The sequence below is a fragment of the Erpetoichthys calabaricus genome, chromosome 2 (assembly GCF_900747795.2).
Source record: "Erpetoichthys calabaricus chromosome 2, fErpCal1.3, whole genome shotgun sequence".
In the NCBI taxonomy this organism is placed as follows: domain Eukaryota; kingdom Metazoa; phylum Chordata; class Cladistia; order Polypteriformes; family Polypteridae; genus Erpetoichthys; species Erpetoichthys calabaricus.
The window spans coordinates 94218693-94243838 of NC_041395.2; the positions used below are offsets into that span (position 1 = coordinate 94218693).

The 25146-nt window shown below is 36.6% G+C and overlaps 1 protein-coding gene across 1 annotated transcript; it reads left to right on the forward strand.

Moving 5' to 3' along the window:
* Positions 1-21158: 21158 nt before the first annotated feature.
* Positions 21159-24715, forward strand: LOC114646142 (protein rapunzel-like). The gene has a single exon (XM_028794153.2). The coding sequence runs from the start codon at positions 21206-21208 to the stop codon at positions 22352-22354; it is 1149 nt and encodes a 382-aa protein (XP_028649986.2). The 5' UTR covers positions 21159-21205; the 3' UTR covers positions 22355-24715.
* Positions 24716-25146: the final 431 nt, after the last annotated feature.

Consider the following 25146-nt stretch of genomic DNA (forward strand, 5'->3'; position numbering starts at 1 on the left):
TGCCATGTAATAGGTATGTGAATTCACATAGTGTAAAGGCTCATGGAACGTAAATCACTAATTTTTCAAATAAAAATGTTTCTATATTGTATGAAGTGCACCTTTAAATTTGCTTCATTGCTCCAAACCATTTCCAAATTTTGAGGATCATTCAAGTTGATTTCTTTAAGGCTTTGCTATTTTTGTTCAATATTTATGTTTCTGCAATTAAATTTAGGAAGTTTAACACCGTAAGTCATGACCGCTGGATGGTTACGTAATCTGCATATTCTAGATTTTATCTTGAAAGCATAAAATACGAATACAAGCCAGGCTTTCCCTTTCCTACTGACTTTAAAAATCAGCCATTTGATAAAACCTAAGAAATCAAATAACAAGAGAACTGTAAGGAGAACAAGATTTGTCTTACAATATGAAGCTTTTCCTACAGATCACCTCATTTGCTTCCAATCCATTGTTAAGATCACAACCAGAATGTTTTTAATTTAATTACTTCATGTTCTTTTATTATGAAGGAGTCAAAATGCTACTGTTAGTCATTTTAGAATAGGTAGAACTTTTTGGCATAGTAGCAGTTTGTTGATTGATCCATATTGATAATTCAAATGTGAAAATCAAAAAGTGTTAGAGGAAATGTACTTTGCAGTCACTGTGGCAAAAACACTTTGATTCTTAAGTGTATTTTAACAAAGTACACCTCATACTGTTCATATCACTTATCTTTAATTGTCATCCATGGGAGAACCATTTGGGTGATTGCAGATTTCTGTTTCATTTATGTCCATAAATGCTAATTTAAATAATTTTAACAGAAGTTGTTTTTTCCAGTGTTTATTTTGAATACCCTTTTGTAACCTGTTGCTATTTCAGTTCCTTACAGGCATGAAGATTCTTCACATGTTATGCATCTGTTCTTATACTTATCCATTTTTTTTCTTTTTCTGCTTCTTCTCATGAGTGTTTAATTTAGCATTTCACACTGAGATTTGATCTACCACAATTTTCATTTTGCCATTGGTATAGTAAGTGTTTCAAAGATACATACAGCTCTTAGTTGTGATCTAAAATAACATGCAGGTCTGAGAAACAAATGCAATGCTACTCCAGAAAATGAAGGGAAAAATAGTATCTACTTTTTGGGCTCAAATGTCTTATTTTCAGGTCAACTTTTTCAAGTATCCTGCCAATAAATTTGCAAAAACTTGAGTCTGATGTGTTACAATGACAGACTGATTTGTAACAAGACACATTAAGACAGCTGTTCTCGCTGTTTCACAGACATAGCTGAAGCCAGATGTTAACCCTGCTAGATTTTTAACTGGTTGCATAGACTGCACATCTGACTTTCCTGACAAACATAACAGAGGAGGTTTGTCATTAACAGTATGGTGTATGAATGAAACAGCTATCCTCAAATCCCACTTATTTTATGATTAAATGTCACCTTTCCAGCTTGCTGAGGTTCTGACATTACTCATATAACTTCAGTTTATTTAATTTCCACCCCTCTTATTATTCCTTGACTTAACTGACAATGTTTACCTTCTTATATGTCTGTTAATAACAGCCACTTTTCCATTCCCATACACTCTTGTCATTTTTCATGGTTCTCTACTACTGTATGTTCACCTTGACTGAAGTCTTTTTTTTAATTTCAAGAATGTCTTCTTTTGTGTAGGGTATCTGAGCAAATGCATTTTATGATAGCCGGTATATCAACTATATTTCCATAGAGTAGAAAATGTAATCACTGGTGCTATCAACTTGTGGTACAGTAACAGGATAAATGATCATTGGGTTATGACATTTCCTTACATCTCTGTAATAATGTACCCAGGACAAAAACTGCAGAATCAACCATCATACCAGCTCAAAAAAAATGGTACAGTATGTGGTAGAGTGGATAATCAAACAGTCTTATTTTCTGGTTGATTGCCATTAATACAGAGCCTGATGACTAGTATACTTTTTTCCAGTTTTGGTGCTACAAGCCTGTCCCATGACCTGTAGATCTGAAGATCTAACAGTTTTAGTTTATCTTTTTGATTTGTTTTTACCTAGTTCACAGAACTGGATTTACCAGCAAGCACATTGTACACTCTAGTTTTCTTCTCATATTGTTTATTTTCTAGAGTCATGAGAAATAAACTAAAAATATTAAAATCTGTCACTGATTTTTTAGGTAGTTTATTTTTGCCTCTGCATTTTCACTCATCCACCCATCCATTAATTCATCCATTTTTTCACTTACTTATTCATTTCACAGTTGTTGTGACTTCCATCCTGATAATAAACGCATGCAGTAATGGAATTATTCATTCACTTATCCTTTCAGTTTCTGAATCTGCCCTCATTTATTGCAGTATCATAGGGAGCTGAAGCTTGTCCCAGCACCCTTGTGCATAAAACAGGCACCAGCCAGGCCAGGACACCAGTCCATCCCAAGGCACACTCTCTATTTAAAGATGCCTACCTTGGATCTTCATGGGATGTTATAGAAAGTGATTTTTAGTTAAATATCAATGGTCATTATATCTTATTAAAGAATGGCCTTCTGGGAGTTGTTTCAGCCTGTAATTAAAATTCCGAAGGAGCTCATCACTTTAAAAAATAGTCTGTCTTATAAGAATGCACAGTGGAGAGATGAACAATGAGAAAGTACAAAATAACAGACAGCCCTTCTGATGCATGTTCTTTAATAACAACAACACCATTTGCTTATATAGCACATTTTCATACAAACAATGTAGCTCAAAGCTTTACAAAATTAAATAAATGGAAGTTAATATAAAAGATAAACAAGATTAGGCAATAATATTATTCATTATGTAACAAAGACAAAGGTAAGGTTAAATGGCCAGAGGGACAGAAAAAAAACAAACAAACAAAAAACTCCAGTTAGCCTGGAGAAAAACAAAATCTGCAGGGGTTTCAAGGCCAAAAGACCGCCCAGCCTCCACTGGGCATTCTGCCTAACGTAGATGTTCTAAATCAGTCTTTATGGTTTTCAGGCTTCACATGGAAGAAGTAGATGATGATGGTCATGTAGACATCAGGGACACCCACCGTTCAATCGAAGCCTTGATTAGGTGGTGGTGACGCAGATCGCCACCATGGAAGAACCACAAAATACAGCAGAGAATAGTAGAAATTAGTATAGAATTGCAGAAACCACTGGAAAATCATAATTCAGTGCCCATATAATGTAATAGGGATAGAACTACAATGTAGCTAAGAAAAAGCCATTTGAAAATAAGGGGTTTTAGCAGTTTGTTGTTTAAAGTATTAAATATAAAAGTATAAAATTTCTATTGGTAAAGAATTCCAAATTTTAGGTGCAAACAGCAAAAGGCAACCTCACCACTTGTTTTAAGCTTGGCTCTTGGAATTATAAACAGACCTTCATTTAAAAATCTGAGGCTACAACTTGAAGTTTAAGGGAATAGACATTCCAAAATATAGGATGGGGCAAGGATTTGTAAACCATTAGTAGTATTTTAAAGTCAATTCTAAATGACACTGTTAACCAGTGTAGCAACACTAAAGCTGGTGAGATGTGCACAGATTTGTTTTTCTTGCTGCTGCATTCTGCACTAACCAGAACCGATTGATAACTTTCTTAGGCAGTCCTGCAATGGATGTTAACTGTTAGATTTTTTTTTTCATCTTATGTCATTTCCCTTTTAAATATGACTATCATTGGTCTATGCAACCAAAGAACCCTCAAAGAAATGTTACAGAAACAGTTGACATTTTAGGGCAAATCGGAAATTTTGGTTTAATGTCCTGTGATATTATTTTTGTCCATGATTTGGAATGTGCATAGTTATATCTGGTCATAGCTTCAATCTCCATTATAAACAGCATTCACATTTATGAAAACAAAGTATACACATTGTTCATTTGTAATTATTTTTTATAAAGGAATTCATTTTTTTTCTTTTTCATTGTTTATTAATTTTATTTTAAGTATACTGTATAACTGAGCAGATAGAATTTGCAGAACATATGCAAAAATACTTCAAAATCAAACTAGAAGGAGCACCAGATACATTTTAAAAACAGAGAAAAAGACAAATCCTAATTGAACAAAAATTCTACACCCACCTGAGAGAAAGAGAAAAACAATAAAAGGCAGGAAATAAGGTCCCTCAAGATGAATGCTTATGGACTGATCCACTAAGCAAGAATCAGACTTTTTCTGTTTTCAGATGATATATAATGTCAGTTACCCACTGAATTATAAAAGATGGGCTTTAATTCTTCTTGTTAAACAAGATAAGTTTACATGCTAGTAGTGTGGTAAAAGTAATTACAATCAATTTGTCCTTCTCCACTTTAAACCCACCTGGGAGTACACCAGACACAACTGTTAATGGATTATGAGTGACTGTGACACAAAGGCTCTCTGATAAGTATTTAAAGACTTTTTGCTAAAATTATTTTAATTTGGTGCACTCCCAAAACATCTGGCCTAGTGATACTGGAGCTAGAAGGCAACATTTGTAAGATGGATCTTGCCCAGGGTACATTTTGGCCAGTTTTAAATGAGGTAAGTGTGATCAGATGAAGTATCCATCCATCCATTATCCAACCTGCTATATCCTAACTACAGGGTCACAGGGGTCTGCTGGAGCCAATCCCAGCCAACACAGGGCGCAAAGCAGGAAACAAACCCTGGGCAGGGCGCCAGCCCACTGCAGCAGATGAAGTATTTTATGTTGAATTATAGAGCACACACTCATATGGAGCTGGAGTGTATTCTATGTATGGCTGACTTCCACTCCTTTTCTGAGATCTTAATTGAAATATGTTTTTCCCACCATATCCTCATTGAAGGGAAGATACTTTGAGATGTTTTTATATGCTGTTAAGATGCTGTCTGAGTCTTTAAGACTTTCCAGTATTATGTACGGTTTAAAAACAGGTAGAAGGTGTAGAAAATTGGGTAGGTTTCTTTCAACAAAATTTCCAATATGAAAATAGTGAAAGAAATGCATTGCTGGAAAGTTCAATTTGAATGGTAACTATTCATGAGATGAAACTACATTATCTATATACTGTTCTCTAAGTGTCTAAATCCCAAGCGTTTTCAATAGGTTAAATACTGAGTAGGTTAAAGAAGGTTTAAAATGGCGATCATCATGTAGGGGAACACAATTAAGCCTCTCTGGCTTGAAGTGCATCCTTCATTGGTTCCATATTCTTTGGTGGAAATTAATATTTACTGGGACAAAAAGCAGGTCATAAAAAGAAGATGTAGAGAAAGATTTGATTGTCATTGCTGACCAGGCTGGTGTAAATTAATTATTTTTTGCCAATTTCTAGGTTTTTATAGTGTGTATATTTATTGCCCAGTAATAAAATTGAAAGTTAGGTAGTGATATTCCATCTTCTGCTTTAGATCTTTGTAGAGTTGTCTTTTGAATACTTGGGCAACTTGAATTCCAGATAAATTAGCTTATAATTGAGTCTAGTTCCTTAAAGAATGATTTGTTGATCTAAGGAAGATATAGCTTAAGGATGTTGATCTTGAAAGTATCTACTCTCCCAGTTAAAGTAAGATGGAGGGTAAACCATCTGTTAATGTCTTTTTTGACTTTTTCCTTACTATTACCAAAATTGTGCTGAAAAAGATCTTTATATTTACCTGTGATGTTTAAACTGTTTTGATAGATTGAACAGATAGATGTCCAACCTAGTATGATGTGCTTCTATTCAAATTTTTTTGAGTCCAGATGTCATTTGAAATCCTGCTAAAGCGTTTGGTAAAGATATTTGTGGGTCTGATATATAAAGTACCGTTAGAATGTTTCTATGATAATCCCATTTATTTCTGATATGTTCTCAAAATGAATAGCAAATAACTCGGAGGCTATTGCAAAAAGCAATGGTGACAGAGGGCATCCTTATTGAGTACCATGTTCCAGTCTGAAGTAGTCTCCATTTGTGTTGTTAATATGAACTGAGGCCTTCTGATCTCTATGCTGCAAAGACAGAGATATACTGTAGTAGGAGCAGTAGCAGTAGTAGTTGTCATATGTACACAGAAGATGAATGCACTCAGAGGATTTGCATTTTGCTGGATGATATGGAGGTTAATATCCTGTCCGGTGATATTTTTCATTTTTTATAAAATTTGTCATTTTTATCCCAACTCTTTAATTGTTTTCTGTTAACTTTTAGGAAAGTGATCATAATTCCTCACTAGCAAAATATCATGTTATCAGTAAACTCCATAAAAACATGAGATTAACCATTTTTGTTAGCCATCACTGCAACATGGGAAAGTAACAGATAAAAAAATGATTTTTGGCTGGAGAATTCTTTTAACGGTCCAAGGAAAGAGATACATTTAATGACCATAGACTCCAAAATAAGTAAACCCTCTTTGGGCTTTTAGCCAGTTCCCACAGACATAACACTCTTCAATGAAAAAGCAAGGAAAAGATTTGCAACCCACACTTTGCCCTTGCTGAATTCTTGCTTTATAAGAAAAAGAAAATGACATTCATACATATGAATACACATTCAGCTTTTATTCCATTTGCAGATTTATTTATAGAGTTCATAACCATACAGACCAGATTATACGTATGCTAGATACTAGATCACTAGATTGTGACAAATGATACTGAAAGGTGCAGTTGATTGAGATTATCCAAAGCTGCTGTCATTGAACTTCTCCATAGACTGAGTTTGGAAATCAATGCCACAGAGCCCTCATATCAAATTCATGAAGATAAATATTTTTTACATTCAGAAGTGTTCTCTGAAAGCAAACTGAAAGGTAGCTCTGGGTGAAAATCCAGTATTTTTAGATTTTGCCTTTACTTGGAATCTTGTTCTATGCTACACCAAAGCCTAGTTAATAGTATTTACATGGAATAAACATCATTTGGGATATTGTATAGCAGTCAGGGACAGAGCAGAGTATAAAGTGGATGTGAATTAAAAATAAAGCGGTTCACTATGTTGATTCTTTTGATGGATGATGGGATCCAGTGTCTGGGATTTAAATCCCATACAGTACCTGGTCATTATCTGTATGGAATTTTCATGTTCCTCTCTGGATATTTGGGTTTTTCTTCCATTCCCAAAGATAGACTTGTTTGGGTAACTGTCAATTGTAAACTGGTTCTGTGGGATTGTGGGCATGTGTATTAGTAGGCCCTAAGATGGACTTGCAGCCTGCCAATGGTCGGTTGGAGCCTTGTTTCCCAACATTGAATGGAAAAGCTGTGGACCCCTCTGAGCATGATCCTGAGCATTCTGTTATTTTTATTTTTTGTAAATAATTTAAACCAAATATTCGTATATATTATGAATTCAATTAGAAAACTACAGGCAGGGCAAATAATTTTCTAAATCTACAAAACTGGAAAATAAATTTGGAAACTATTTAAGTATAAATCATTAATAGAACTGGAATATTTCAATAACTGCAACCTATTTTGCCCCCAATTTATTTTGAAACACTTTGGAGAATTAGTCAAAGTACATGCATGAGACGTTGCATTCCTGAGTCATTATTTTTTCTGCTTTTCCCACACAAAAGACACCTTTATCGAAATAACAAGATGAGAAAAAAATGATCTTAAAGTAAGCTTAAATGTAATAATGCAAGGCTTTCCTTAGTTTGTAAAAACTATAATGTTGGCAAGTCCTTTGAAGCTCAATCCCGTGCTTATCAGTGTACCGCTATTCTATTTATATAGCAATCATTATTTAAACAGTTGTTAATCCCAGCTGCAGGGTCTTGAACAAAGTGGTAGATATGGGATTTTTTAAACAATGGAATTACATAGCATGGTGTAACATTCACAAACCTCTTTAGTGAAAATTTCGGTTATGGAGGAGGCACCAATGCCAGCATTGATTAAATAGGGTATCATTTTTACATTTTTTTTTTCTTTTATTATGCAAGTGTTGCTGTACACTTCCAATACCTTCCTTGCCTCTGTGTTTGAAAGAAAATGTAAATAATGTGATGTGTTCAGCACAGATCACTACATTCCTAAAATAAACAGGCAAGTAGTTTCAGAACTGCTGAATCAGACGAAGGAGGCAGATAGCTCCCATTTTCAGCTCAGCTACAAGTTGCTTCCCCTACCCCAGGCCCCTTTAAACGACACTGTGTCAGCATGAAACAGTGACTCTCTTCAGTTTTGCCTGCCGCTGTGATTCTCCATTAGTAACTCACCTTTAATGTTTTCTCTTCACAAAAAATAAACAAGTGAAGGTCAAATTAACTAAAGCTGCATCTTCTCAACTCAGTTTTCCAGTTGCAGCAAGTTAAAATGTAATAAAACAATGAAATAATAAAACAATTGAGTAGATATGAAAACAGATCACATCATTGAACAATCCGCTATACGCTTGGAGTAGCTCTTGTTTGTGATGTTCAATGAAGTGCTGCCCCCTGCTGTCCACAACTGGTGCAGCTCTAAAAGTCAACTTTTTTTTTCTCTTAATGTAGTCCTGCTTTTTTAATGCTAACACATGCCTAAACCTTTCATATTTTTAACAACTTGTAATACCTTTAACACTGATAATGGAGGTGCTTTTCATAAGAAGGTTAGCTTTTTCAGTAGCTGAAAATTGACAAGGATGTTTAGATTAACTCATTTAGGGCTAGTTATTTTTTCCCTTTTCTCCAGGGGCACAATATTTTTTAAAAAAAACTTGGTTTTCTAAAAAGGACACAAAGCAATGGTTTAAACACATAAATCAATATAAATGTAAATTCACTACATCCTCACAGGTGGCGCAGTGGTAGTGCTGCTGCTTTGCAGTAAGGAGATTGTGGGTTTGCTTCCCGGGTCCTCCCTGTGAAGAGAGAGCTTTGAGTAGTGAGAAAAGCACTACATAAATGTAAAGAATTATTATTATTATACTTATTACGTACTGACTACATACATGTTTGTCTCTTCACTCATAAGCTGAAATGCACTTTCTAGAAAAAAAAGAAAAAAACACCTTTCATGTTTGACTTCCAGATCGCATGCATCCAAATCGGAGTTCGATAAGTCAGAGTCTGATTCAGCAATAATACGCAAAATACATCCATCCATCCATCCATTTTCCAACCCGCTGAATCCAAACACAGGGTCACGGGGTCTGCTGGAACCAATCCCAGCCAACACAGGGCACAAGGCAGGAACCAGTCCCGGGCAGGGTGCCAACCCACCGCAGGACACACACACAAACACACCCACACACCAAGCACACACTAGGGCCAATTTAGATTTGCCAATCCACATAACCTGCATGTCCTTGGGCTGTGGGCGGAAACCGGAGCGCCCGGAGGAAACCCACTCAAACACGGGGAGAACATGCAAACTCCACGCACGGAAGACCCGAGAAGCCCAGGTCTCCCAACTGCGAGGCAGCAGCGCTACCCACTGCGCCACCATGCCGCCCATACACAAAACATATAAAATAAATAAACAATAAACACGGAGTATTTTGCTTTGTGCATTCGCTTCGCTCTCTCGCTTGATGTCGAGGCCATTCTAAACTTTCAAAACTCACTGCTACTCACGTACACACAGGGATTTGATGTCAAGTCAACTAGTCTAACAGTCCTCCTAGCAAACACGCGAGATTTTATTAAATGCAGTGTGCTAAGGCTCGGAGGGGAGTAGGTGTGCACAGTAGCATGGCGGTGCAGCCCCAGGATGTTAATGAGGGAATTGGTGAAGCACACATTCACATGCAGACGTGTGCAGACAATTTGCTTATTAGAACTCTGGGGTCTGTAACTAAAGCACGTGTGCCCACACAGATAAGAAGAACCTTGAGCAAGATTGATGGAAAAGGAATCCAAACTTTTGAGAATCCAAAGAAGGATGAGGCCAAGAGAACAAAAACAGAGAGAGCAAAGAAAAAAAAAACAGTCCAGAGGTTAAATGAACGAAAAGAAAGAGCAAGATCATGGCAGAGCCGGTGCTGCTACGGGGAGGTGGCCCCCAATAATATCCACTTGCAGAGCCACAGCACCATACGTCACCGCAGTTCTAGACTCGCAGTTCTAGTGACGTCTCCGTCATTTCAGGACTGACTTCGTAAAATTACTTTTGGAAGGTTTCGGCAGGTCTCGGCAAAGCCCGGAATGTATCGTCGGGTGAAGGACCCATTGAGAAATTAAGCGATAAAAATAAGAAGGAAAAAAAGTACATCAAACCAAATAAAACGCATAGTTCAGAGGGTTTCTGCCATAACGTCGTGTCACACATCAAACTAAACAATGCGGATCGTTTCTGTGAAATACACTAGTAACATTTACGTTGTGTTCGGGTCTGTGGGAACCATTTAACATGTTGACAAAATTAAAATCATCAAGATCTGTGTTAATTGAAAATAGTGTTTCGTTTACATTCATGAAATGAAGTATACAATATAATTATAATGACATTTTTCCCTCCTCATCTGTTTTTTCACTCGTTTTGCATTTGGCTACGGTCAGTGTTACTACTGGTAGCCGAAGGCGATACCTGGACCCTACAGAGGTTACACAGGTAGTCCAACTTCTCTAGGACGGCACATCAATATGTGCCATTGCCAGAAGGTTTGCTGTGTCTCCCAGCATAGTCTCAAGGGCACTGAGGAGAGTCCAGGAGACAGGCAGTTACTCTAGGAAAGCTGGACAGGGCCAGAGAAGGTCCTTATCCCATCAGGAGGACCAAAGGAACAGAATGAGCACTGGCAAAGCCCTACACAATTACCTCCAGCAGGCCACTGGTGTGAATGTCTCTGACCTCTGACAAAAAGAAACAGACTTCATGAGGGTGGCCCCGTAGAGCTTGATTGGCATTTACCATAGAATACCAGAATTGGCAGGTCCACCACTGGTGCCCCGTGCTTTTCACAGTTGAGAGCAGGTTCACCCTGAGCACATGTGACAGACGTGAAAGGGTCTGGAGAAGCCATGAAGAATATTATGCTGCCTGTAACATTGCTCAGCATGCCCGGTTTGGTGGTGGCTCAGTGACGGTCAGTCTGGGGAGGCATATCCATGGAGGGACGCACAGACCTCTACAGGCTAGACAACGACACCTTGACTGCCATTAGGTATCAGGATGAAATCCTTGGACCCACTGTCAGACACAATGTAGTTATGTCATGTCCAGGGCAACCCTCATACCTTAATTTATAATATGATAATTAAGTAATCTTAATTTTATAAAAAATATAATCTTATATCACAGCTCCAGCTGATTCAAAACTCAACTGCAAGAGTCCTGACACGAGCCAACAACAGCGAGCACATCACAGCCATCCTGCTGCACCTTCACTGCTCTCTATGTCTTACAGGACTGAATATCAAATTCTGTTCTTGACCTGCCCACTAAGGTCCTCTCATTCTGGCCATCCTGTTGTGCCCCACACTAACCTGCACTCTGTGGGTGACAGCAGGGCCTTCAGCTGTATATAGCGCCCAGACTGTGGAATGACCTCCCTAAATTAATGAGATCAGCTGACTCCATTCATTTGTTTTTAACTCATTTGTTTAGGAAGACATTAAACAGACCTGACATTCAGCCCCTTCTTTCAGTTTACCCCCTCTATCTGTCCAGGTACTCAGGGTTTGCATTTTTATCACAATTTGTTATTTGTTCAAGATTTTTTTGTAGTATTATATATTGTATTTTAGTCTGCATTATTCTCTTTTATTCTGTTTGAATGTTTTGTATATCCTGTATTTATCTTTATTTAGTGAAGATATAATTTGTAGCCAATGTTATATAGGTCCTGTTGTTCTTTCTGAATTTTGGGCATAGGAAGGGTGCTATATAAATAAATTGTGTTCTTATTAGTATTTTTTTTTTTTTCTTTTGATGGCCCATCGTTTATAACAGTAAGTGACAAAAACTAGAGCATTTCTATATAAGGCAATTAATATATAGCATAATTCAATGTAGAATATGTATTGCCGTTTTCTTCACATACATGTTTAAAAATATTAGATTGGCTTAAATGTTTATTCTAAATTGGTTTAGAACAATATTGCACACATGCATAGTACATTTTAAAAAACGTAATCACTTTTATTATTAACATTTTACTAAACTCTAACATGGTGCAAACATTGTAATTATATTGTATATTTCGTTTCATGAATGTAAACGTAAAACTATTTTCAATTAACACAGATCTTAATGATTTTAATTTTGTCGACGTGTTAAATGGTTCCCACAGACCCGAACACAACGTAAATGTTAATAGTGTATTTCACAGAAACGATCCATATTGTTTAGTTTGATGTATGACACGACGTGATGGCAGAAACCCTCTGAACTTCAAACTGATGCGTATTATTTGGTTTCTGAATGGGTCTTTGACCCGATGTTACTTTCTGGGCTTTGCCGAGACCTGCCAAAACCTTCCAAAAGTAATTTTACAAAGTCAGTCCTGAAACGACGGAGACGTCACTTCCGGGTCTGTAACTGCGGGTCTAGAACTGCGGTGACGTATGGTGCTGTGGCTCTGCAAGTGGATGCTACTCGAGGTGGCAGGGAAAGTGGCCCCGAGAGGAGTTAGCGGATGGCGCTGACAGGGCAGGGTGGCTCCTGCTGAGTACTCAAGGAGTTAGAGTGATCAACCATTCTAAGTAGACTTCTACTGAAGGGCAACGGATGGCAGAGGGAGAAAGAAGAAGGGCTCCTAAAACTGGATAAAAAGGGTTGACCGCGCCTGTCAAAGGACATTTCCTTTTGCTGAGGAGACCGAAAAGGGTAAGCAGTATCACTTTTAGCTGGATACACCAAGGCTCAAGAGTGGATTTTAAATATAAACACACTATCTGTGTTTAAACCTAAAGGCTTTATCCTGTTTTGGATTATTTATTATTTGATTTTAACTCTCACTTGTTTTGAGCATTGTTTTTAACATGGCATACTCATTTATTGAAAACTTCTGCACTGAACCTTTCTTGGACGCATTAATGTTAAAAAATGCACTAAGCACCTTTAATACACCAATCCTTGGGTGTTTATGTATCCTCATTGGCCAGTCTATCTCAGGTTTATTTGACTATCGATGTCCTGCAGGCAACCTGGTCATCATAGGATTATCGTTTTTAGATTATTTTAAAGTTAGTTATTATGATGTGATTGATTTTTGATCCTTTGCAAGGGATTTAGCTCTCTATGCACCTCTATCAGTGAGTGAAAAATAAAAATTTCTATTACAATCTAGAATATTTAGACTTTAAACATTTAAATTAAAGCATGTTTTAATATTTCTAATATATGACGTAGCTGATCTTGATTTTCATGTACGTCTACCTCATGAAGTAAACCATTACATTTCTTATGAACACCCCGAATTAGGTCAGCTTACACTAATTCAGACTTTTACCGTTTTTATGCACTACACAGGATACTAGCCATGTAGGAATGTTGAAGTGTGTTTCTCTCAAACAAAACAATCTTCTTTGAACATAAGTTGCTGGATAGGCTACATTTTAATATTTTCATCCTCTACTTCATAGCACTGTCAACAGTGGCTTGAGAAAGTGGAAGAAAGGCTCTTAATTCCACAGTCCGTTGTACTTTATTCCCTTTTAGGCTGCTCAGTCTACCATCTGGTACAATAGTATCTTATACTTTTCTTTAGTGATGATTTTTTTTCTTATTTTTGCAGCACTATACTCAACTTCTAGTGTTCTCCTTTAAATCTTCTGCAAATCATTCAAATGTAGTGTTTGCATATTGATTTTTTTTCAGAATACAATACAATACAATACAATTTATTTTTGTATAGCCCAAAATCACACAAGAAGTGCCGCAATGGGCTTTAACAGGCCCTGCCTCTTGACAGCCCCCCAGCCTTGACTCTCTAAGAAGACAAGGAAAAACTCCCAAAAAACCCTTGTAGGGAAAAAATGGAAGACACCTAGGGAATGGCAGTTCAAAAAGAGAGACCCCTTTCCAGGTAGGTTGGGCGTGCAGTGGGTGTCAAAAGAAGGGGGTCAATACAATACCATACACAGAACAGAACAAATCCTCAATACAGTATAAAAATAAAAATTTTAGAAGTACGACGCAGAAGTAGTCTTGCATAATTGAGTCAACTAAAAAAAAAATAATAATATGATGATGATGATATCTGTCTTGTGGAGTCCTGCGGTTATCTAGGAGTTCTCCAAACTTTGCAGCTGATGTGACATGGCTTCTTGGTTGAAGAAACTAGGCATTGCAGTTGTTTTCTTTGATGTATGGAGTGATGATTAACATAAAAAAGGCCCAATTTAATTTTTTAACTGACAGTTGTTTCTAAAGAAGGTACATCCTAAAGGTAGACTGTTGATCTTACCTGTGGATGTGTATTTAGTCTTGCATTAGCTCTTTCAGGAGCTCATCTTTCAAAATAATGTCAATATTTTGATATAGGTTTTATTTGTTTTAGCCCAAGATATTTTATGCATGGAAAACGGATCTGCTCCAGGAAATCCTAACCTGTTCTTACAGAAGCAATAAAATAATAACTGAAATGTACTTTACAAAACATTTTGAGGATGTTACAATTGCAAAGGGACTTATCAGTGGAGTTGCATTGTTCCTTTTCTAGCTCACTGCCATACCCTGGCTGTTTGTCTCTGGTCACTGCCAAGGTGCAATTTTTTTTTTCATAAATCCTTTTTAAATGAACAGCTCTAGAGGAATTCTTTGTTAATTGCTTGCTATCCTGCATTCCTGTGGATTTCTGTTGTATATTAAAGAGGTGACTAATTAAGGCTTGCAGCAAGAAATGTAACAGGGCTTTGAAAGTATTATATAAGATAAGCTACTCTAGAGCATGCAGTGCAAAATATGAGGAATTCCATCAAAAAGCCCATATTATCTCCTAGTGCAGGGGTGGGCAATGTGGGTCCTGAAGAGCCGCAGTATGTGCTGGTTTTTGTTCCAACCCAGTTCCTTAACGAGAACTCAATTATTGCTGATGAAGCACATATTGCTTAAGTGACATTTTGATGCTTCATTTTAGTGGTCTCGCTTGTTAAGGTTCTCCAACCTTAATTGTTTATTTCAGTCGTAAACTGCTGCATTCAGTGTTTTAATTGCTCCTTATTAGCAATAAGATGTAAAAGACAAAGCAGCCAGCAGTTCTTCAGCTAGCTTTTAACCAATTACATCTGTGTGTGTTCATCATGCACTGTTTGATTTAATAAAACACTTAATAGAAAAATGTGACAGACTGAAAATGATCTGTTTTAGGCTTCAAATCATTTGGATGACATCCTTGGAAAGGAAAAAATCTACGATATAAGAGCCTTACATTGCACAGACTAACAAGCCATAACATTAAATAAAGTCTGAGATTGGCAATGATTGGTTTCTAATTAAGCAATTGGGTTGGAATGAAAACCTGTAGCCACTGCGGCTCACCAGGACTGACATTGTCTACCCCCGTCCTAATGTGTCTTATGCTAGTATTTTCTTCTTCTTCTTCTTCTTCTTCTTCTTCTTCTTCTTCACACTTGAGCCTCACAGTTTAAGAAAGTGCATCTTAACAACAGGTTCAAAGAGTTGAGATCAGTGACCAGTCTGAGGTATACAAAAAATAAGTGTGTACACCCTCCATTGTCAATTTGTTTGATTTAACAAATGTAATTTACTGGAAATGTGAATATTTACTTTGTGAATAGTAATTTAGCTTAATATACTTTTCTGGGAGGATTCTAATCAACATATCCAAACACAAAGGTTTAAAAAACATCCATTGTGAAGGAAACCAGGAAAGTTGATAGAAGTTTACTCACCTTGTAGACTTCCATTAGCAGTAGCTTGTGGGTGGGGACGCATCTCATAGGCTCCTGGATACTGAAACCTTCTTATAAAAAGCAGTTAAATGTTTGGGTGTCACTGAACACTTGCAGATTTGGTGCTCTTTGAAGAAAGAAAAAAAACTCAGGGACTTTAGCCTCAATGCAATTTAGTCTCTTCATAATAACTGAAATCATCCTTTTTTCCCTTGCATTTTTCTTGCTCTAAGGTAAGCTAAATAATATTCTAATTTTTGGTAAGTTTTTAATAAAATAGTCAGAACATTTTGTGCTAGTGATATTGCAATTCTATAAGTATTTAACGCTGATCTTGACACATCAACCACCATGACACCGGAATAAAGAATGACCAGTGAATTTTACAGACTGTTCATTACATCTTTCAGCTTTACCAACATCCTTCACTTTGCTTCTGCCTTCAAGTAGTTCAGGCCAGTAACTAGAATACAGCAAAAATGGCATTGTGTTAAAGTACAGTCATATGAAAAAGTTTGGGAACCCCTCTCAGCATGCATAGTAATTTACTCTACTTTCAACAAAAAGATAACAGTGATATGTCTTTCATTTCCTAGGAACATCCGAGTACTGGGGCGTTTTCCGAACAAAGATTTTTAGTGAAGCAGTATTTAGTTGTATGAAATTAAATCAAATGTGAAAAACTGGCTGTGCAAAAATTTGGGTACCTTTGTAATTTTGCTGATTTGAATGCATGTAACTGCTCAATACTGATTACTTGCAACACCAAATTGGTTGGATTAGCTCGTTAAGCCTTCAACTTCATAGACAGGTGTGTCCAATCATGAGAAAAGGTATTTAAGGTGGTCAATTGCAAGTTGTGCTTCCCTCTGACTCTCCTACGAAGAGTGACAGCATGGGATCCTCAAAGCAACTCTCAAAAGATCTAAAAACAAAGATTAATAAATATTATAAACGAATATAAATAAGTAAATAAATAAAACCAGAATCCTAGGAATAAATAGAGACAGTGGCAGAAATATATGTGCAGGTAGCAGTGGAGGTGACACAAGGTTACTGATTGTTCAGTCTCCAGGTTTAGGGGAAGGCTACAAAAAGCTATCTCAGAGGTTTAAACTGTCAGTTTCAACTGTAAGGAATGTAATCAGGAAATGGAAGGTCACAGGCACAGTTGCTGTTAAACCCAGGTCTGGCAGGCCAAGAAAAATACAGGAGTGGCATATGCACAGGATTGTGAGAATGGTTACAGACAACCCACAGATCACCTCCAAAGACCTGCAAGAATATCTTGCTGCAGATGGTGCATCTGTACATCATTCTACAATTCAGCGCTGTTTACACAAAAAACATCTGCATGGCAGGGTGATGAGAAAGAAGCCCTTTCTGCACTCATGCCACAAACAGAGTCGCTTGTTGTATGCAAATGCTCATTTAGACAAGCCAGATTCATTTTGGAACAAAGTGCTTTGGACTAATAAGACAAAAATTGAGTTATTTGGTCATAACAAAAAGCACTTTGCGTGGCGGAAGAAGGACATTGCATTCCAAGAAAAACACCTGCTATCTACTTTCAAATTTGGTGGAGGTTCCATAATGCTGTGGGGCTGTGTGGCTAGTTCAGGCACTGGGGCCCTTGTTAAAGTCAAGTCCATTCATTAGCATATTATTATATTGGTCTTACATCTGAAATTACACTATTTGGTTTGGTGGGATAACATTTACTGTAAATATTATGCAATAAAAACCAGATAGCATGAAGATAACACTATAATTAAACCAGATGTCTAAAAGGATGTCTGACTGGTGGCTGTGCAGATATGAAGCATGTAAAATAAATGTGATATGTAAAACATCTATATGGAAAAAATTAATGTATTAAAAAAAAGAACTTGAACATATTTTTATTCTTTACAAAAACAAAAAGAAGTATGTTTAACATTCATATATTATATATTTAATTTCACTGGTTCTGAGCTTAACTCGGCATTCCATCCATGGCTGATTCCTACTTTGTACTCTGTAATGCCAAGATTGTACAGGCCCAGATGGCTACCAATAATCGTGAATAAAATGGAGACAATCACCGGCTAGCTTTTTTTTTTTTTACTTTGTCTTAAAATGATTCCTGGTTATGGATCATACATATCCATAACTAAAGAACAGATAACTAAAGGAGTAAGAATGTGTTGATGAGCAATACAATATCATATATCTAGGTACACCTACCAGTCACTCTACTTGCCATCTAGGATTTGCAGTATCTCACCTCAGTACTAGTTTTTCTCTGTGTAAAACTCACTTTTAGACTGAATCATCTCTGGCAGGTGCAGTTATGTTAAAAGAGTCAAATATTGACTCTTAAACAAAATAAGCAGCACACCCTTCCTCGGTTGGTTGAAATAATCTTGTCTCAATTGACATAATACACATTATAAAGACACACGCAACTAGCCTTGTCCACTAAATGTGCAACGTTTCATGATTACAGACTTAATTTCCATTGAATGGTATGTTTTATATTCTTAAGTGTCACAATTTAGTCAAAAACATAATCATTAGGTTTTATTTTTAGTTTTTTTCCACTATGTTTCCCCATTCTTCTTTCTTGTGATGACATCATTACTCCACCATTTTGGACCTGCTTGTTATGGTGCCGATCCATTGACTCGAGGTGCATGTCTGGAGTTAATATGAAGTCAAGTGGCATGGCTGCACAGTTTCGCTGACCACTTTATTTAAGGGAAAGCAATTCTTATTAAATATCTGCACTTTGTTTAAAAGGAAACAGTTTTTATTTTGTTTGAGAAAACTTTTTTTTTTTGGCAAATTCTTTTTTAAAGCTGTTTTTTGACTTTGTTTTGTATATTGCTTTGAACTACTGGGCAACTTTAACTTAGCTCCTTTATGTGGAAACCTGAATTATGAACAGCTTTAACAGTATTAACAGTGTAGATATTCTTTTGGTTTGTTACCAGCACCATTTGCTTTTGCGCCTGGTGAGAATGAGTCCTGCAAATGCCAGCTGTCATCTTACTCTGCCATATGCCAAATCTAATGGACTCCTTCGACACCTTTTTTGTGCATAAATAAAATCAGCAGGGGTTCCGAGGCCTCGAGACCACCCAGCCCCTTTAGGCATTCTACCTAACATAAATGATTTCAATCAGTCCCCATGGTATTTAGACTTCACATGGAAGAACTTGATGATAATGGTCATGTGGAACTCTGGCCTTCAATCCATTGTGGTGGACGGCTGAGACCCATGCCCGGCTGGGATGCCCCTTTGACACTGGATCCAGGGGAGCAGCCATGGAATGCGCACTATGTCCCCCGGAACACTTGGTGGCAGCCCCCCTGGGTTGCATCGGGGCCACAATTGTGTTACACTGGAGCTCATCCCCCTCGGGCTCCTTGGCCATCGCAGCCATGCAGCCACACCCAGAAGTGCAGCCTAATTTAGGTTGATTATCACCTGGAGCACTTCCAAGTGGGCTATAAGAGAAGCCGACACCCACCACTCAAGGAGCCAGAGTCGGGAGGAGGGAGACAAAGCTGCTAAGAGGAGTGGAGGAAAGAAGAGTGTTTTGTTTTGGTGTTTCTGTTTGTGCTTTTGAGACTGTGTTGTGTCTGTGGGTACAGGGAAGACGTAGCCCACAGATGAAGAAAATAAAACATTTATTAGTTTTTATTAGTGTGCCTCCCGTGTCTGTCTGAGCCGGGTCCGGCGCCCATATAGCGCTTTGTCACACGGTGCTTTGATCAGGTGGTGGGGCGCAGATTGCCACCAAAGAAAACTGGAAAAAGAACAGCAGAGAAAGTACGGGTTAGTACAGATTTCTGAGCCACCAAGAATGATAATGATAATTAAATGCATATACAGAATATCAGGGTTAAACTAAAATGTAGCTATGAGAAAACCATGTTAAAATAATGAGTTTTTAGCAATTTTTTAAAGTGCCCCACTGTATTAGCCTACCAAATTTCTACTGGTAAGCTGTTCCAGATTGTAAGTGCATAACAGCAGAAGGCCGCCTCACCACTTCTTTTAAGTTTAGCTCTTGGAATTATAAGCAGACACTCATTTGAAGATCTAAGGTTATGATTTGGAATGCAAGGTGTAAGGCATGCCAAAATATAATATGGTGTAAGATTATTTAAGGCTTTGTAAAGCAGTATTTTAAAGTCAATTCTAAATAGCACAGGTAACCAATGTAGTGACATCAAAACAGGACAGATGTGCTTGGATTTTCTTTTCCTACTTAAGATTCTGGCAGCTGCATACTAGTTCCAATCAATTGATGTCTCTTTTGGGTAGTCCTGAGAGGAGTGCATTACAGTAATCTAGCTGACTGAAAACAAAAGTGTGAACTAATTTCTCAGCATCTTGCAAAGTTATAAGAGGTCTAACTTTTGCTATAAATGCTGTCCTAGTAATTTCATTGATATGTGATTTAAAATTTAGGTCAGAGTCAATAATTACCGATCTAAAATTTAGGTCAGAGTCCCTCTGTCTTGACTTTTAATCCTAATGCATCAAGTTTACTTCTAATACCCTCATTATATCAGTTTTTGCCAATTACTAAAATTTCTGTTTTCTCCTTATTTAGTTTGAAAAAATTACTACTCATCCACTCAGAAACACAAGTAAGACATTGTGTCAATGAATCAAGAGAGTTGGGGTCATCAGGTGCTACTGATAAATACAGTTGTGTGTCATCAGCATAGCTGTGGTAGCTCACGTTATGCCCCGTGATAATCTGACCTAACGGAAGCATGTAGATCGAAAAGAGCAGCGGACCCAGGATAGAGCCTTGTGGAACACCATATAGAATATCATGTATCTTTGAAGTATAATTACCACAACTAACAAAGAATTTTGTACCTGCCAGGTAAGACTCAAACACCAGCACTGTTCTGGCACTGCTCCTAGTGGATTTGTTCTTGGCCCTCTCTTTCTCTGTATCATTATGCTCCCTCTTGACCATAATATTTAAAGATTTGGAATTAACATTAAACAGGCGATACTCAAGATTTACTTCACTTTTAAAAAGTGGGTATTTATGGAAGAAGTAATACCAATAATTAAAGCTGTCATTAATGTGTTACCAGCCAGGCTTGTTGTCAAAATCTTCAGATAGCACAAATGTGAAACATTACGTTCTACATATCATAATTGTGTGACTTTTTTTAAAAATACAATTCAATACAAAATATCAAGCAGTTTATGAAGGCAGAGTGAAGTATCTCCAGGCTCAAGAGCTTGGAAAAATACATTTTCAATACATTACAATTAAACTCATTGTTTTCTCAATAATGAAAATATACTGTACAGCAGCTCTTTCTGTGAAAGATGCTCATCCTAATAGATTCAGGTTTGTCTTTGTTAATGCCTTTCATTTTGTATTCTTTCAGTGACTTCACAAGGATATTTAACAGAAGATGGATAACATCACAAAGTGTTCAGATAAAACAGACATTAATAAAATAATGAGTAAAGTTTTAAAAGGAACACAGACTTTTTTAGAAGTAATTGGAGAGGTAGTCCCTTTTTGTTCAGTAGCAGCAAAAATAATAAAGGAAATTCAAAATAATTCTGAACGACAAGATATAGGAGACTTTACAAATCAGGTTTTACAAATTGGTGAAAAGTTGGATGACATTATAAACAATTGTTCACAAATCAACAATGAGATTGAGAAACTTGGAATGGATGTGAAATTTTCTAAGATCGAGGAAGCCATTAAAACACAATATAAATATTATACAGAAATTTTAAATGAAGTACCAGAGTTGAGAGTTAAAAAAACTGAAGACTTTTGTGACCACTACCTTAGAACTAAAGGAGAAAGCAGTCTCAATGAGCTCTATGATGGTGTGATGGGAAATGAAGAAATAGACATCCTGGAAATAGTAAAAAATTACCAGAGTAGAGATCGTCGTGTCATGGAAGAGTTCTGTGCTCATCTCGGCTACCTTTTCCTCATTGGAATAAGTGCATTGAGGGCATATGCTTCACTGAAAGGTTTAGATGTATCAAAGAGAGAGAAGGAGTGGACAGAGAAGATGGCAGCCATAAAAAGTCAAATGACATCTGCCATAGAATATTGCATAAAAAATTTTGAAGACCAGGCAAAAACTGACTTACAGAAGTTTACTAAAAACAGCTATCATGAATTATTGGTGGACAGAATTTTTTGTTTCTTAGAGAAAAAATACTACTGGGTGCAATGGTCAGTAAAAGCATACAGGCAGCCTAAAACATGGTTTCCAGCCTTCACACGAGATACCAATGAGTATACCATTGGGGAGAGGCACTTTACACTATCTGAAGCTGATAATCTCAAGATTGTTGTGTCTTATTGTGCAGAACGACAGAAAATTGATCAGGAGCAAATTCAGCAAACATTTACAGACATAGTACAGAAAGGTAAAATAAAAGATGTGGCAGAAGCTATTTATGAGAAAATACCAAACAGTTTTGTTCATGTGATTAAATCAAGCAACAACATTACAGAAAAAAATAACTTTTCCGATCTTTGCTATTATTGTATACAAAACAAAAACTGCCACCTATTTGTGCATTGTTAGTGTGGTTCTTTGCATATACTGTATGAAGATTTGCCTATCAAAGAAAGAAGTCTAATTTCTTGATGAATCAAGATAAAACAGAGCATTAAGATGTTTATGAGTAAAATGTGTAAAATTTCTACTACTGATCATACCTGTAATATTGTTATCAGATATTAAAAATGACAATAGAAGCACAAAATAATACTTTAGAGCCCGCTGTTGATAATAAAATGTGCTCTTATTGTGTGTGCACCTCTAGCAGAGAGAGAAAACTATATGAACAGTTTTAAACACATTGAAAGTATGTTTTTCTTTCACCTGATTATGGTGAATGTTCGCATAACTATGATTTAAGTTAATTACCAGTAAGTAGGTGGGGAGTTGTTATTATTTCTCTTTATAATATAAGAGCATTTGTATGACTTGTAGAAAAGGTAGCATGACATTACAAAACAGTCAAGTGGCAAAATATTAAAAAAAAGAGATGTTAGCTGTAATAAATATAGAAAGAGGTTTGCTTTTCAGAAACATGCATTTTAGTTATTGATAGTCAAAATCTCATTGCTATTACCACTTTTGTTTTTATACAATTTTGCTTAGCAAACCACTTGAATTTTGAATAATTTTCCTGATGAGTGAAAAATACTAAGCTGCATGAAGCAGGCCACCCATCCACAGTCTCCATCTCCTCCTGTGAAATTGCCAGGCATGGAAGTGAAAGATACAATCTCTCCAGTGTGTCCTCAGACTTCTGCAGGTGTTCTCCTGGGGGGGACTTTAACTAAACACACAAAACATATGAATTTGCTCCTATTTACATATTAAGCTGACATTTCTTTTTAATCATTACAAAAAAAAATCCAAGAAAACATTTTGTGAAGCCTTTAAATATAATTAACTTGAATAACTACTTCAGAATAAATGCCCAAAGCACAATGGAAAATACTTCTAAACAATTCATCTAGTTTGTCACTTTCTCGTTCATCTAATATAAAAAATAATAAGCTTTTAATGTGGTTTAAGCCACTTTAAAAGCATGTGGAGAAAGTTGTTGGATGAATACATTTTTAGAAGAGAAATTGAGCTACTGAATAATGATGGCATTTGGCAACAATTTAGCACTAATTTGAAAAGTGATCATAAATGTGAATAAAATGTGCAAAGATCCCATGCAAATGTAAAATCCAGTTGTGTATTCCCAAGTTAATGGCACAATTTTAACTTGAAACTGATTGATATGAATATTATACACAAAAGTAGAAAGAGCTGAGAGTCAGAGAATGATAAAACACATAAAAAATTGTAAGCTCCATCTACTGGATGAAGATGGGATCTTAGTATGCACTTTACTGTATACACACTTGGAGAGAAAAGATTTTCAACACATGCTGTCACTGGCTTTGTACAATGACAGCATGTCATTTTATTTGCGGTCAGAGATAAAAGGCTGATGATTTTATTGTTTTATATTGGGATTTTTGTGGGATGAATACTTTATGGAAGGCTTTCATGTAAAGCAATGGGGTAAATCATTTAAATTTGTATTAATGCAATTAATAAGAGATAAGACACAGCAAAACAAGTAACAATATTTATTAAGTAGTGTACTCTGATTCAATGTAAGTATTAATATAAACCCCAGACCTCTCTATATTAGCAAAGGAGCAAGCTACTTCTATCCTGTGCTCCCTTTGCACAAACTCTTGCTCGGGTATACATATCATTTATTCTTTCATCCATCAATTTTCTTGTCCCACTTAATCTACTTCATTAGTAGGTGATAGTGAAATCCAGGAAACCAAACGACACAGAACGTTGGAGAAAAGCAGAAGATGGGATCTTAGTAAGCAGTTTACACAAACATGGAGAGAAAAAAATGTCTATACATGCTGATATATATATATATATATATATTTATTGCTTTTTAATTCATTATCATCGGGAAAGTAGTATAATGCAATCGGATCCTGGACTACCAGACTGAGAAGCTCAAATTTATTTATTTATTTGTTCATCCTCCCTTCCTTGACTCAGAACTGCCAGACACACCCTTCTGTTCCCCTATGGATAGCTAACACACACAAATTCATGCAAAAATTCACAAGTAAATTTAAGTAAATAAAATAAATGTAACTAAGTACCCTTTACTGATTATATTATCTCTGGGAATTACATCATAATCATTGCAAACTATTTTTAGTAAATACTGTATATATGATATTTTTATACTGTATATAATGAGTTAGGCTACTTTATTATACATAATGTTAGTTACACATTATAAATATCAAACATGCTGCTCTTTTAATAACCATATTATTGTAATCTCTGTGTAATTGTTTGTAATGCTTATATCTATTTCTATGTCTGTTTTTACATGTAATTGAATGTAAAGTTAGAGATGTCAAAAAATTTTCTTGTACAGCAGGACAATGGGGATTAATACAGTGTACCAAATACCAAATACCAAAAAATTATGAAAATAAAAGCTCTCTCTCTCTGTCTTTGTCTGTCTCTCAACTGTTTCCCTTCACTAAACGATTGCACTGTTCTAGGTCCAGATCTTAGCTTTCAGACTCTCTCTACTGCTGTCCTGTAATGCCTCTGCATTTTGCCTCATCTATTCCCTGAGCAATTTTACCACCAGCCCTGCTTCACAGGACTCACCTGAGGTCATTGACTACTACCTGACACATTTGTTGGCAGCTTTATAAGCCAGTAGCTCTGCCAGTGTCCGCACACCCAGGCCAATGGACCGTCTCAGATGGAGATACAGTGGTGTAACTGCAGACATAGCAGCCTCCTAGCAG